Source organism: Pygocentrus nattereri, chromosome 1 (assembly GCF_015220715.1).
Source record: "Pygocentrus nattereri isolate fPygNat1 chromosome 1, fPygNat1.pri, whole genome shotgun sequence".
Classification (NCBI taxonomy): Eukaryota; Metazoa; Chordata; class Actinopteri; order Characiformes; family Serrasalmidae; genus Pygocentrus; species Pygocentrus nattereri.
Genome location: NC_051211.1, coordinates 49,962,073 through 49,978,454, shown reverse-complemented (window position 1 = coordinate 49,978,454; position 16,382 = coordinate 49,962,073). Strand labels below are relative to the sequence as shown.

Genomic DNA, 16,382 nt, shown 5'->3' with positions numbered 1-16,382 from the left:
AAATAAGATGATCTGCTGTTTAATTGGAGAAACTGGTATTTTAAATGGACGTTCCTGGTTCCAAACTTAGTTGTTTAAAAAGTGCAATTCATTTCATTCCAAGTTCTCATTTCATGGATCATCGGAATCAGAATCAAGCTTTACTGGCGAGGTATTACATATACAAGCAATTTGGTTTTGGTTACAGGAGCTCGCAGTGCACAGTAACAGACAGACATTTACATATAATAAATAATATATGACAATATATGACATTAAAATGACATAAAATAAAACATGCATTCCAATTATCACACACACACACACACACACACACACACACACACACACACGGTCATACCTGTAAACCTTACAATGTGCAAAGTATGTGTCTTAAGTCAAACTGCAGCAGCAGTTGAAGGGTGTATAGTGGCAAAGAAAGGGATCCGTGAGGTGACAGTCAGATAAGTGGGGTAATAAGGCTGGTAAGTGAGCTGCTAGAAGAAACGTTGGTCTGTGATGGTAGTTTCAGAAGAAGGAATGTTAAGTATGATATACACCAGTATATTAAGAAGTGCAGATTAGAAGCTGGAATATTGTTTATGTGTAATAGTTAACTGTTTAAGAGAGTGATGGCTTGTGGGAAAAAGTTTCTCTGTAGCCTGGATGTCCTGATCCTCATCTGGCTGGAGCGCCGGCCTGAAGGAAAGAGCTGGAACAGGTGGTGGGACATGTCAGTGTGGATCTTCTCTGCACGCTTCCTGGTTCTGGAGGCAGGCAATTCCTACAATGTGGGCACCTTTCACCGCCTTTTGTTCTCTCTGCGGATCTGATGATGCGCTGCAGTCTGTGGAGGTCATGCTTGGTGGCTGACCGCCACACACTGTGATGGACGTCGTGATGATAGACTATGATGGCTGTGGAGAACCGCACCATCAGCTTCTGGGGCAGGTTGAAGTTTCCCAGCTGACGCAGGAGGTACGTCCTCTGCTGATGTTGCTGTCCCACTTCAGCTCCCCTGGTGATCGTTGTGCCCAAGGAACTTGCAGGACTCTAGTGCCATCTCAGTTCTGTCCAGGATGGTGAGTGCTGGCAGGGCTGGAGGGCTTCTCATGAAGTCTACTGTCATCTCCACTGTAGAGAACCAGAGTTCACAGTGTCTATAACCCAAATACAGGTATTTTATTTATTCCCCAAAAACATCACTGAATCTGGTCTTCTGAGATTTTATATGTAATGAAAATTGCTTTGAAAAATCTATATTTTAGGCCAAACTTAAAACTATGGTTAAGATTTCTTGGCAGTTTTCTGCGAGGGAGCTTTTAGTGTCATTAAACTCTTCAGACGTCTGGTTCCTATCACCAGCACTGACAACGATTCTGACTCATTTCACACCAAACCACATTGAAACGACTCTGTTTACATCTGAACTATTTAATTATGCAGAAACTTTAAAAATCAGTGGCCTGATTAATTATCATGAATCACATAAAGGGATACACTGAAAGTAAGAATCAACTGACTGTTTAGCACAATAAATCACGCATAATTATGCTGTGCCATTTTAATACGTGTGCAGCAGCAGCACGCAAACGCAGCTCGAGTGGACTTGACTTACATTATTTATGTCATAAAAGTGCAGCAATGATCATACTAAATAAAATAAATAAATAAATAAGTTGGCCAATTGCCAGCTGCATGTTTGGAGGAAAAATCTGCCAATTCTGAATATTCAGTTATTGTTACATTTACATTCACAGCATTTGGCAGACACTATTATCCAGAGCGACTTGGTCTATCTAGAGAAAGTATCTTTGCTAGTTACCAATAGGTTAGAGAGAAGGACAGTCCTGAGCTCAGATACTGCTAGAAACAAAAAGTCACTGTTGATACCGAAAGAAAAGCAACAGAATTGAACACAGAACAGTGCAATACACTACAATACAACCAATACTTAATTCAGTGCTCATTTAGGTGCTGCATAAAGAATCAACTGTTAATTGATTCTCTACATTTAACATTTCTTGAGCGATGAACAGAAAGATGTCATGTCATGTAGACGAATGTTTGTAGATAAAAGTACTTTAAAAGTAAAAGAAATAACAATTAACAAATAAAATCTCACAAAGAGAAGCTTTATGTAATCCCGATGTGGGTCCACTGCCGTGTGAGCACAGGAGTCATGGCCATGCAGACTGGCTACGTTCTCAGGAGGAGTAGGAGACATATTTCTTATTAATAAGGTAAGTTAAGTGATACTTTTTTAATCCCACAACCAAATTCCACCTCCGCATTTAACCCATCCGTGAAGTGAAACACCACATACACACTAGTGAATACACACACACACACACACACACACACACACACACACTAGGGGGCTGTGAGCATACTTGCCCGGAGCGTGGGCAGCCCTATCCACGGCGCCTGGGGAGCAATTGGGGGTTAGGTGTCTTGCTCAAGGACACCTCAGTCATGTGCTGTTGTTGTTGTTGTTGTTGGCAAAATGAGGTGCTGATGTGTTGCTTTACTGCGTCGGCCTGTGCTGTAGGGTAGTAGTAGTAGTGTCAGTGTTAGTGTCCACCACAGAGTGAACTGTGTCTCTGCAATTCAATACAAGTATTGTTACAAAAAAACACACATATTGACAAAATACTGTTCCGTTGACTTCTTATTCCTCTTGCTATCCTTTTGTTCTACAGTCTAAAACACTGTCTAATGAATTTGGATCAATTAAAAAACAAACTCCTGGGTTATCAGGGGCTCCCCTTTCCGCCTATCCCTAAGGCTGCGTCCAAAACCGCATACCATCATACTAAATAGTGTGCCACAAATAGTGCTCCACCAACAGAAGCCCATTCATCAGTGTGGTGCATGTAATACAGTACTATGTGATTTGGGACGCAGCCGAAGCTCCCCGCTGTCACTTTACGGTCATTGGGTTGGACGGCAGTCGGGTACCGCCCACTTTGCCATGTCGTCACACCACACCGACCAATCAGAGCGGGGATCTACGACAAGGGCTGAGTGTCATGGCGTTTTCCTTGAAGTGGGATTGGGTTCGGTACTGAATGCTGAATAACGAGACCACCAGCAGCCTCTGCTCGGCGGCCCTGACCCACCACAGCTCACATAAAGGAGTTAAAGCGGGAACACGTGAACATGGGGACGGTCCACGCGAGGGTAATTACATTTCGTAAAGGTCAAGTGGGAAAACGGGCTGTGTGTGTTTGTCCGTGACCTCTTGTGTGTGCAGCCCTGGTGCGCTCGGCTTCGTGCTGGGATTTTCCCGTTCCACCTTAAATGGTGCAGCAGCTATAGACGCCAGACTGTAACTGCTGCACCATTTAAGGTGGAACGGGAACATTCGCATAGGAAACCGGCTTCAGCGTCATCTATTTGCGCTGGTTCGCCTCAGTCCTGCCGCTCAGATGTTGATAACTGTAGTTGTGAGAATTAGGAAAATATTCACAACTTCAGTGCCTGACGCTTGTGATCCTGTGTTATAGAGTATGGACCCTCTTCCGATGCACGGGCGCGACCTGGGCGTCAACCCAGATGACTTGGAAGTGGTGGAGGCAGAGCAAGAAACCAAGAAAGAGATCCTGGAAAATAAAGATGTGAGTTAGTACTGACCCCCCCAAGGCAGTGGTGCCCAACCCTGGTCCTGAAGATCTACCACCGTGGAGAGTGCAGATCCAACATACCTGGCTCTAATGCTCAGATGCCCCTGAAGGTCTTCGTTACCTGAATCAGGTGTGCTTGATTAGGGCTGTGCAGGGTGGTGGATCTCCACGACCAGGATTGGGCACCCTCGCCCTAAGGTGACATTATTATTCTTTCGTAAGATGTGGCCTCAAATTAATAAATTCAGGCAGGGAATTACTATATTATTTTATACTGTAGTATTTGGTGGTCTCAGTATAGTAATTTGTGGCCACACCTTGCTAAAAAGAATCACCTTAGGGCGAGGTGTCCAAACCTTCTTCACTGAGAGCCAGATTGAACCATATCGAAATACCTGAGGGCTGAATTTTTATTCATATTTGATTCCAAACATTAACCTCTTCAACTCCTTGGGACCACCGGTGGCCTCAAAACGCACTTCGTCATGTTCTTCATAACTTTCATATTTCATAAGCTACTTTCAGAAGCTGGGCGTCGTATGAGGCTGTAACTCCTCTCTCCGGTCAGATACCCGGTGATGATGTCATTTTAAACCCTTATAATAAAAGAAGCTGAACTCACTGTTCTGTTTTTTTTTTTTTCCTACTGAAAGTCGAACAATTTTTCCGCAAAAATATGGGCTGTAAACTATAAACAGATGCCGTCTCTTCTGTGATCTGCTCTGTAAAAACGATTTTTATAAAATAATACAAAGAGCGTCCTAAGATTTTTGGCTTACGTGTAAAAAGACGTGTAGATCATAAAACACATGTTTTGTTAATTTGAGAGGATTTTTGGGCGTTGGGCGTTGGGCATTCTACCCTCCCCAAGAGAGCGAGGCCAGTTGTGCTCTCTCGGATTCCTGGCTACGGACGGCTGTAGTATCACCAGGGATCGAACTCACGATCTCCTGATGGTAGGGCCAACACTTAGACGGCTGCGCCACTCGGGAGCCCCCAGAGGGGAGCTTTTACAAAATAAATAAATAAAATAAAAATTGACATTAATTTCATGCAGTTTATTGAATAATTTGTCTTACGATTTGGACATGTAAATTCAGATGGACTAACCAAAATATACCCTGGAGAGTAAGAGGTTTCCAAAATAGCGCATAGAATCAGAGCTTTCTGTGGGCTATCGTGTTGCCCATCGCTGTATGAAAGTGTTTATACCCTTTTTGCTTTCCTCTAGGTTGTTGTACAGCATGTCAACATTGAAGGCTTAGGAAGAACTAAAGAGGATTATTTGGGCTATGAGATCTCTGATGTCTTCAATGCCAAAAACCTCATCGATGTGAGTTGATGAAGAAAAGAATTTTGTTTTCTGCTCAGGTGATGATTCCACATGTCACGAGAGAAAGTGTGGGTTGTGTTTTCTGTGCAGGTGATGAAGAAATCACATGAAGCCAGACAGAAGCTGCTCCGCCTGGGCATATTCAAGGAAGTGGAGGTCCTCATTGACATCTCAGAAGGTAGAGTTTGTATACTGTTTTATTTTTGTTTGCATTTGAGTTTAATGCACAGTCAAATTATCACGACCAAAAGTGTATTGTTTTTTTTGTTTGTTTTTTTTTTTTTGCGCATGATAGATGCTTGCTTCGTCATTGATCACCCACATTGTTAAACCAAGCATTGTTAAACAGACGCACATCCTACTGTGAAACTTGCGCTTAATCCCATTTCTCATTATTTACCTCCACCCCTTGTTTTTGAGTGTCATGTTGCCCCTTGGAACAGTGTTATAAGGGTAGTTGAAATCTTCCCCTGTGAAACAGCACCCTCAAATAAAAAACAGCATCACTTCATTAACAGCTACTAGAGCTGCTCTAGGCGACCCTGCCTGTCTGCAGTGACAGCAAAGGAGGGGAAAGTTCAGCTCCTCGCTGCTGGGCTTTAGTTACGTTTAGGACCTCATGTGCTACAAAGAGGGGGGCAATTATTTATTATCGCTCAACGCTAATTCTTCAGTGATGTGAAGCTGAAGTCAACTTCTTGTTCGACTTTTCCTGTTTTACCTTAAATGGAGCTTCAGTTATATTCCGCCGTTTCAGGCATCAGTACTGCTGGACTCTTAGGGTGGGACGGGAAGTTTAGCAGTAGAAGTTGTTATGAAGAAGAAGCCATCTTGCTGGGTTTTTTCCTCATAACACTCTGTTTGGAGAGTGTCCCTGAAAAACCTCCATTTGGAGTACCATGGAGCCCTAATACTTCTGACTACCCCTCTGTACCAGCACAGATCAAGTCAAGTCAAGATGATTTTATTGTCATTCCATCTCTGTACAAGTACACAGTGGAGTGAAATTACGTTCCACCAGGAGCATCACGGTGCAGCAAGGAACAGAAAGTACAAAGTGCGAACGTGCAGACATCGTGCACAAACAAAAAATTAAGCTAGAAACATTAAATACGAATATAAATTAAACAGACATTAGACACAGTAAACGACACAGCACTCATTCTGGACATGAGGTCGTGAGAATAAGGTGCAGAGATATTAACATGCTGTGATCTGTGAGTCACACAGTCACACAGCAGTTACTGAGGTGGTAAAACTTGAGTGAACAGTGTTGGCAGCAATGTTCCAGATAGTGCAAGTAGAGCATCAAAAGAGGTGTGTGTGTAGAGTATGTGTGTGAGGGGAGGGGAGGGGAGGTGGGGGACGGGGGGGGGTTAGTTCAGTCCTTGTGAGTTTAAAAACCTGATCACTTGAGGAGCAAAGCTGTTGCAGAGTCTGGCAGTGGTGGCACAGTTGCTCCGGTACCTTCTGCCAGCGATGAAAAAAGTCAGTGTAAGGGACGGAAGGGGTCGTCCACAATGCTAGTGGCCTTCCGGGTTGGTATATACTGCCTCTAGGTCTGAATGTACAAAATAGAGGGGTAAGGGCTAAGTGGTAGGGGCAAGGGGTGAAATAGGATTGGGCCTTGGGTTCTGTTCTTAACACTTTTTAAATGCTGTGATCTTCAGGAGATGACGCCCTGCCCAATGGCCTGGATGTGACGTTTGAGGTGACAGAGCTGAAGAGAGTGACTGGCAGTTATAACACCATGGTTGGAAACAATGAGGGCAGCATGGTAAGAGGCAGTGCACCCACACTTTATTTATCTTACATAAACACAATGACACAGTCACTCAGTGTTGTGTATTGTTATACTCCTGCGGTAACTTCTCATCAAATGGTTTTATGGCTCACTTTGTCAACAAAAGTGGTTGTTTCTGTTAAAGGGAATTGTTTCAAATTTTATATATTGGATTTCTTTACAATGGTAGTGAGAGGAAGCAGGTGTGATGGTATCTGAACAAACATAACCATTTCATTTACTGTCCAGTTAACCTACATAGATCTCCTAAGGCAGGGGTGTCCAATCTTAACCGCGAAGGGCCAGTGTGGCTGAACGTTTTCACTCCAAACAAGCTGAAGCACATCTGATTCTGCTTGTTTAATCAGTCGGTCTTAGTCTTCAAACATTTCATCAGGTGACCTCCTGCTTTGTTGGAATGAAAACTTGCAGCCACACAAGGCGCTCTCCGGCCCGGAATGTCCAGTCTCCCTCTAGGATTGGACACCCCTGTCCTAAGGGGTCTTCTGTAATGTTAATAATGATATAATAATGGTAAATTAAGGTAAAACATGCTTCCTTTGTCTTTATCTGGAAACTATTGTTAAACAGTGTCTTAGGATTAAAGCAACAAAGCACCAGCACTATGACAAATTCAGATCCAATAAGTTCCTCTATAATGGCATATTTCACATAAAACCACTGTGTATGACTTTGTTTATCTTAACAAATAAAAATCTCTGGAATTCCCCATTTAATGTATTATGTTACTCCTTGTGTAGGTGCTTGGCATTAAGCTCCCCAACATGTTTGGTCGTGGGGAGAAGCTCACTTTCCAGTTCTCATACGGGACTAAGGAGACCTCATACGGCTTGTCTTTCTTTAAACCTCAGCCAGGCTACTACGAGCGCAAGTATGATATCCGAAGTTGTTCTGATTAAGAATCGAAAAGAAAGTTTTTTTGGAAAACGAATGCTCTTCTTGTTCATGCAGTTTCACGCTAAACTTATACAAAGTGACTGGCCAGTTTCCATGGAGCTCGCTGAAGGAGACGGACAGAGGAGTTTCCACAGAACTCAGTGTAAGCATTTAACAGTCTCTCTTTATTATTAATGCAAGTATCAAAAACAGCTGTTAAGTAGCTCCTTGATTCTGCAGTCTGAAAGGTTTTACTGGCGGTCTGTTCCTCTGTCCTCCTCTCCGTCAGTTCCCGCTGTGGATGACCGATCACACCCTGAAGTGGGAGGGCGTGTGGCGGGAGCTGGGCTGTCTTGCTCGCAGTGCCTCCTTCGCTGTACGAGAAGAAAGTGGCCACACTCTCAAATCTGCTCTCTCAGTATGTTATGCCTTTTTAATTGTTCACTCGAGTCAGAAACAAGTTAGAGGTGAAAAGTGCTCCCAAAAATGATAAAGTTTTCTCTTGCAAATGATAAATATTTTAGACTACAACATGTTATCCTAACGAGAAAATATTTCCTTTTTTTTTATTCGTATTCACTCATTTGACTCGTCTGAGGTTACAGATACTTAATGTCTTTAAAGATCTGTGTCCCCTGCTGATTTCATTGTAGCACGCCATGGTACTAGACACCAGGAACTCTGCCATCCTTCCAAGAAAAGGTGCCTTACTGCGGATCAACCAGGTACGTGAGGACGGCTTTGATGAGTTTACTGGTCAGTGTAGAGTTTTAACTGTTTAACTGTATATGTATATGTATGTATGTATATATATATATATATATATATATATATATATATATATATATATATATATATGTGTGTGTGTGTGTGTGTGTGTGTGTGTGTGTGTGTGTGTGTGTGTATAACGTGTATATATATATAATGTGTGTGTATATATATAATGTGTGTGTATGTATGTATGTATGTATGTATATATATATATATATATATATATGTATATATATATATATATATATATGTATGTATGTATGTATGTATATATGTATGTGTGTGTATATGTATATGATTGTGAACTGTGGGCCAGTATCTGATCATTTTTATGTACTGATATTGATCCTGATATATAAGCATAAAAACTGTTGTAAAATGTACAAATTGGGAAAACATCTAAATATAAGGTTTCTTTCTATACAGTTACAAAGCACTAAAATGAGTAAAATGCAGACAGTTTAGAAAAGTTACCCCAGCATCATCTAAATATTCTGCCTTTCTTGAGTGCATAAATATGTTATCAAAAATCATTTTTGAAATAATGGCCCAGGCTGAGCATGTTTTTGATGTGAATATTTTTTCTAAAGGGAGGTCTTCTGAAATGTTTGAATGATTAAATCATTGAGATATAATAGCCAGTTCATGCAATAACTTTCTATGAGAGAGAGGCATTAGGGGCATTAAACACTTTGGATATCTAGCTCCTGTCACCACCGTTGTGAGCAGTTCTGACTCCGTAAGCTTCTCTAGAACAGAGGACATTAAACCACTTTGAATCATTTTATTAGCATCTTAATGATTTAAACTGTTACCAAGCCAATTTCTTATTACACACCTTTATAACATAAGAAAAGCTCCATTAGTTTGCACTGAAGTCCCTGTAGTTAATGAATAATAACCCTTTATATGAAATAAGCCTAGAATTTTAAGGGGTTAATTATGCAGACGTTACGTGACTGAAGTGCACCCAACCCCCCCAACTGCTCCCTGGGCGCTGTAGATAGGGCTGCCCATCGCTCCAGGCAAGTGTGCTCACTGCCCTCTACTGTGTGTATGTGGTGCTTCACTGCATGGATGGGTCAAAATGCAGAGGTGAAATGTCCCCACTTTGGGACTATTAAGGGTCACTTAAACTTAATTTGAGAAAATGGTGGAAAAGTTTCCCTTTAAGAGACCTGCTGAAACCAGTATGATAATTTATGATTTTTTCTTTCTTTATGCCAGCTTCTTTGAAACACATGTGGCTGTCAGTGAGTGTCTCAGCTGTGTGACTGAGCTGAGGATGTGTTTGCTGTGTTGGTGCAGGAGCTGGCGGGTTACACAGGGGGCGATGCCAGCTTTCTAAAGGAGGACTTTGAGCTGCAGCTGAACAGACCGTTCCTCTGGGGCTCTGTGAGTCAGTCTTGTGAAGAACATTGCTGAGCTATGGTTATTTAGTCTTGAAATCTGTTTGTAAAGCAGTTCTCAGCATGGTTTGTGTTGTCTTTCAGGTGCTCTCTGCATCTCTATGGGGAGGAATGATCTTTCCTGTAGGTGGTCGACCGACCTCAATTGCTGACAGGTAATTGTGTAGTGTTGCATTCCCCAGTGCCATGGGTCGTATTTTTCAGTATATACTAATATGTTAATCATAATTACAACGTCAAAGTGTTTTATGTTGATTGTCTGATGGTCTGGATTGGTAATGAAACACTAGTAAACTAAAAGCTTACATTTTTAACAGGATAAGTAGATTATGTATTATAAGTGTACTGTTTATTCAATGTATGCTCACATATTCAGTTCCATTAGAACAAAAATAAACCTTATTAAAAGGGAATCCAAATGTTTGCATAATTAAATTTTCAGGATGTCATCTAAATCATTGTGTGGTTTGATGTGAAGTGGTCATTGTAGGGAAATTTGCTGACCCGTAATCCATCATAGTGGTGGTGATGGGAACCAGGGGTCTCCATGTCTATGGTGCAGATGTATCCTGCATTTGTACCTTATTTACTATACAAATTGACCAGTGAACCTAAATGTGTCTTTAGAGTTTTTATGTAATGTTGCTGATGGTAAAATAGTAAAGCTTATAACGCCTTTCATGTACCAAAGAACCAAAAATAAATAAATAAAAATGCATTTTAGGCCAAAGTCTGATCACATAACTATCAGAAAACTATTTCAGACAAGTGATGCAGCATATTCACAACCATTTCATGTAATGACTTTCTGTGAGAAGTTAAAAAGCACCAGTCTCCGGTCCACACGGGGCAAAGCACTGCAGACTTCAGCACCCTGCCTCATTCAATACACCTGATTCAGCTCAGCAGCTAATTAGCAAGGCCTTCGTGATCTGAATTCAGAGCGCAGCACCAAGTTTGACATGCCTATTATAGAGGCATTAGACACTGCTGATGTCTGGTTTCTATCACCATCATTGCGTGTGTTTACATGCACTTAATAATCAGATGACTGCAGAAGATCAGACTGCGTCAGTAATCTGATCAATGTGTTCGCATGCACTTGAGTAATCAGGTAATGTGAAACTCCAGGTCCAGAGTCAGACAGTAATCAGATTTCTGCTTTGATTTCTGACTTCATGCCATGGATTTTTTTAAAACCTCACACCAATTTACCTGAAAATCTGAACATAGATCATCTAGAAAATAAAAAATATTTAAATCCTTCATTTCCTCAAGCACCTAGTTGGTTCCAAAAGTGTTTTGCTGTGTCCCGCTGCAACGCTGCTTGCTTATTTCAGGCACCGTGGTCCGTTTTCACGCATGCGCAGACTGAGAAATCCAAAAGAAGTCAGAGTAAGAGTTTACATGCACTGAGAAAACTGATTACTCAGCTAAAATCCAGCCTCTTTATCAGAGGCTTTATCTCAGATTTCTTAATCGCATCTCTAGATCTTACTCCGATCAGAAAAATCTTAGTGTGCTGTTTACATGACCATTTAAATAATCAGATAAATGCAGAAATCAGATTATGATCGAATTATTGAGTGCATGTAAACGCACGGACTGTGGTGATAATTCTGACTCTAAGTTTCTCTACAACTGAGCATTTCACACCAAGGCATTCTGCATGACTGCATTGTTTATTTATGCACAAATTTTTAAACAACAGTGGAATTCTCCTTTTATTCATATTTCTGAACATGCGAACATAAGGTATATGTAAAATACCGTAGCATAATGACCATAAAGAAGTGGCTAGACTTGTGTACTTTTCCACTTTCTACATTTTTAAAGATATGAGCTGTAGTCAAGTGCTGTAGGATGCTGACTGTCTGGCTCAGGCCTATTTGGAGCTGGTGCAAAAATGTGTGATGGCTGATTTGTGGACATGTCACATTCAGTGCTGTTTGGCTTATTTCTGTCAGGTTTTACTTGGGTGGTCCAACCAGTGTGAGAGGATTTGGCATGTACAGTATTGGCCCTCAAAATGAAGGTCAGTTTGTGGCCTTGTGTTTCCATCTAAAGTATTTTGAGTCAGTCTAGAGTCTAGACTGACACTCTGACAGCTGCTCTGTTTGTGATGAGTGTTCTTCTTCATTTGCTGTGTTAATGTACATTCACTTGTCATGTACCATTCACTGTCGGTGGGCCTGATCCTGTTTATAAATCTGTGCATGACTGCCTCTTTACCTGATCAGGTGACTATCTGGGTGGAGAGGCATACTGGGCCAGTGGGCTCCATCTGTATACACCCCTTCCATTCCGGTCCACTCGGGGCGGCCTTGCTGACCTCTTCAGAACACACTTCTTCCTGAATGCTGGCAACCTCTGCAATCTTGACTACGGTCAGTGTCTCTAAACTCCTAGGCCTGGTATTGCACACACGTTGCTAAGGCATGCTATACCAGTTCAAACAGTTGTTCGGGCACCGCTGGTCAAATGACACATTTTGTTGATTTTCTAAGTGAAAATAAATGAACGCATCCTCTACAGAGAACACACTTATGCACATCTTAATGCACAGTTACTGCTTATTTGCTGATTTCAACATATTGGGAAGGAAAAATAAAATCTAAAATGTTACCTGTGTAAACATTATGGCACATTTTGTATTTTATGTTTTTTTTTCTGTAAATGAAAACTAAAATGAATATAAATGAGCAGGAAATGTTTAATTTTAATTACAAAAACAACACATGTAATTTGACCAGTGGGTCGCTGTCCAGAAAAAAAATGTTTTTGTGATTTTGACTTTTCTACATTATTTGAACACAGCAGCTATTCTTTACACTGTGTAGAAATTTCATGATGAATGGACCAATTAAAATGCAGCAAAACTGCTTAGAAAAAAATCTCTTTCGGTTGACTAACATCAAACGTAAAGGATGCTCTGCCCTCTCCTGTAAAGTTACTATTTTGGAAATACATGTTTATCTTTAGACAGCGACGATATGCATTTGCATACGCATAAGCACTCAGAACTATGTGGCGTACTGAAAGACCACCGGGTGGTAAGTTGTATGAAAATCTGGAAGTAAGAGACTCTTATAAGCTGCCTGAAGGCCTGTTTTGCTTTGCACTGATGAAATATACATTTCTGGCTTGTGTCTTCAGGGGAGGGTCCACATGCACACCTGCAGAAGCTAGCAGAATGCATCCGCTGGTCCTACGGGGCAGGCATCATACTTCGGCTGGGGAACATCGCAAGATTAGAGCTAAATTATTGTATTCCCATGGGTGTCCAGAGTGGAGACAGGTAAGAGTGCAGTCTGTAGGTAATTGACTATTCACAGTTTTTGTTTTTTGTACTCCAGCACATTGGATGTGGAATTAAATGAAGTTTGAGGGTATATTCGTCTATTTCACAGAAACAGTGAAGGAATTATAAGCAGGTTTATATGTAGTCCTACTAGGGGCGTCACCACACGTATGTTGATATAATTTTCGATATAGATTATACGAGCCATGGATCAAAAACAGTTAGATTCCATGCAATATACCATGTGAAGACAGGAATGATTTCAATGATATTCCTACAAGTAATAACCACAAATATATATATATATATATATATATATATATATATATATATATATATATATATATATATATATATATATATATAAAATCTTTTTTTTTTTTTTTTTAAACTGGTTTGGTTATATTCGTTATCTTAATTTCAGTGGTTGATTTAGTCAAGCTGTTTGAAGTGGTGAGCAGTGGGACAACAGTGGGAGTTACAAGGAAAAAGTTAGGAGAATTACCAAAAAATAAATCAATAAATGTCAGTTATATTAGCATTTCTTTACAAACTCAAAAATGACGTATAATATCGTGAAATTTGTGTACCGGCGCAGCCTCAAGTCCTACTATTTTAGATGGCTGTGTAATTATGTGCTATTATTTTGAGTCATAACTCTAATCAGTCATAACTCGGTCATCAGTCTAGCAGGAGGGCAGAGTGGTTTATTTAATGTACTTTGAATTTATGTACATTTTATTAAGTGTATTAAATATTTGAAGCACCTGATTTTATAAATGCTGTAAGCTACTGTTCTATTCAGTCATGACTCTTTAACAGTCATAACTCCGTTGTCAGCAGGGGGACAGGGTGGTTTACTTAATGTACTTTGAAGCACCTGATATCATATCATTTATGTAATTTATTCAAGTGTTTCCGTTAATTTGGCAGTTCATTTAACGTTGGTGCACACTTGCTCATTGGTTGTTTTGTTGTCTTGCCTTCTGTTTTGTTAATATACCTGCTTGGCAGCTAGTCTTATTCCTTTTTCCACTCCTTATTTGTGTTTTAATGTAATTTCATTTCCATGTGAAGGATATGTGACGGCGTGCAGTTTGGAGCGGGGATCCGTTTCCTGTGATGTCCTCAGCTGCTGCTCTGGTTCTGAAGCCAAGTGTTGTGGGATAGGAGGCAAGCCGTGTGTAGTATGCTAGAATGTGAGGATCCCTCCTGCATGCACAATTTGAGGGGCTCTACCTTCTTCGTCTAAGGACACAAGATGACCTCACAGTTCTTGGTTTCCTAACATACCTTTCAGATTGGACTTTAAGGTGATAAGAGGTGAATAGATAGTAACCGGCGTTATCTACAGGCCGTCAGATCCGTTATGTCTTTGAGGGATGTGCTTGCACTTTTTTGTTGTTGTAAAGCGCCTGAGATTCCGTTATATTCAGTTCTTTTTTTCCTGTTCTTCACCAATATTATATCAGCCATAGTTGGCTCCATCGTCCCTGTTACATACACTACATTAGTCGTGTTGAAACCCACCTATCGGGTACTGACAGTTGAACGCGTAGACGGAGAGTATTAAGGGAGACGAGGGACTGTCGCACTTTGACCACGTTCACGTTACAAGCCTCGTTGCTCAAATCCGATCTCTCTGGCACGATGGTTCACACAACGTCACGTGAATGAACCACATGCATCATCAGCACAAACTGATGGTCAGAACGAGCTTCGCTGAGAAGATCATTAACTCTGATCAGCTCTCAGCCTCATTATTAGAGCGAGATGAAGACGAACAAGGTGAGGTGTTTCTTTTCCACCATTAGCAGGCTTTAACTTCTGTTCGGTGCTGCTGCCAGAGTAACGCTGAATGATGGCGCACGTGCAGTGGGGAAGAAGCACATGAATTCCGATCTGAGCATCACATTAAGGTCACACAGCCATGAATCGAATACATATCCAGTCTAGGACCACATATGAAAGTGGCTCAGGTCGGATTTGAAAAGATCAGATTTGCGTCCACACAGCCCTGGAAACATCAGATCTGAGTCACATTCATGCAAAAAATTGGATTTGTGCCACTTTAACTTGGTAATGTGAACGTAGCCTTTCCAAACCTACTGCAGTTCTCCTGTAGTCATGTGTTCCTGCGAGTTAATGGAAACACCTTTTTCCTTGTGAGTGAAGTGGTCCACTCTTCTCATGCCACACTACATATGAGTTGACTTAGGCTGACTTCAGTACAGACGTCCAGAGAGGCCATAAGGTAATTATTTTGTGAATTATTTTGTGAACGAAGTTGTTCTCTTGAGATCGTAAGACACTTATCTCAATATAGCAATCCAGAAAATTGTAGCAACAGCTTATGGCCTCTCCAGACGTCCGTATTTTAGTCTTATCGGTCAAGAGTTTTTCTTTTTCTTCTGTAGCCTTTATGGGATGGAGTTCAAAGCCCTATTGGAAATCCACCAGCAGTGCTCTTATTGTAAGTCCTCTTTTTAATGTCAGAACTCTGATTATATTGTTTTGTGCACAGGAATAAAATACTTTTGTTCCCTGACCTTGTTTAAAATGATGAGTCTTACCTAATAGACAAATTATTTAACAGTCTGTAATGGTAGAACTACAAAATGCACCTATATGGTTAATGGAGCTGATGAAATAGCAAGAGGAAAAACCCTATAAGACAGAGAAAGTCTGATCAGTTAGTGTTTCATTAGGAACAGTGACTAAAGTGACATCTGTGGGATGTCCGTAAACTGTTGGTGACTATGATACTTGACCACAACTACACAAAGAGAATATATCGGTATTTATTTATAGCATATTGGTGCATAAAACCCTCCCTACAAAGAAGAATGGATAATTGGGAAACCATCCTGCCTTCCACCCAATGACGGCTGGGATAGGCTCCAGCACCACCCCCATGACCCTGAGGTAGAAGCGGCTTTTTGTGTGTGTGTGTGTGTGTGTGTGTGTGTGTGTTGTAAACACCATCGGCACTGGCCTGCAGAGAGCGATGATCTGGTCAGATACGTCATCCTTCACCATAACCTGTACAAGTGCCTGTACTTGGTGCATGTGTGGCATACACCAAGAGAACAGTACAAGCCTGAACACCATCACCCCTACAGCGAGGAGCCTGATAGCTCTGTTAGGCTGCGGGTGGGCATTTTGATGGCATTGTTTGGGTCCAGTTGTCCCCTTTAAAGGAAAGGTAATTCAAATCAGTACGAAGTTATTCTTACTGAACAGATTTATTTATGTGTTCTCTAAAAACATTTCTGTCCTGCTG

General features: G+C 41.1%; 1 protein-coding gene across 1 annotated transcript; it reads left to right on the top strand.

The window, feature by feature from the left end:
* Positions 1–2,981: 2,981 nt before the first annotated feature.
* Positions 2,982–15,647, top strand: samm50l (sorting and assembly machinery component 50 homolog, like). The gene is made up of 15 exons (XM_017698899.2): positions 2,982–3,162; positions 3,489–3,599; positions 4,837–4,938; positions 5,029–5,116; positions 6,609–6,715; positions 7,483–7,613; positions 7,694–7,781; positions 7,908–8,036; positions 8,272–8,343; positions 9,698–9,784; positions 9,883–9,953; positions 11,766–11,833; positions 12,039–12,185; positions 12,955–13,096; positions 14,177–15,647. Exons 1-15 carry the CDS (start codon positions 3,142–3,144, stop codon positions 14,220–14,222), a joined length of 1,410 nt encoding a protein of 469 aa, XP_017554388.1. The 5' UTR covers positions 2,982–3,141; the 3' UTR covers positions 14,223–15,647.
* The last annotated feature ends 735 nt before the right edge of the window (positions 15,648–16,382 follow it).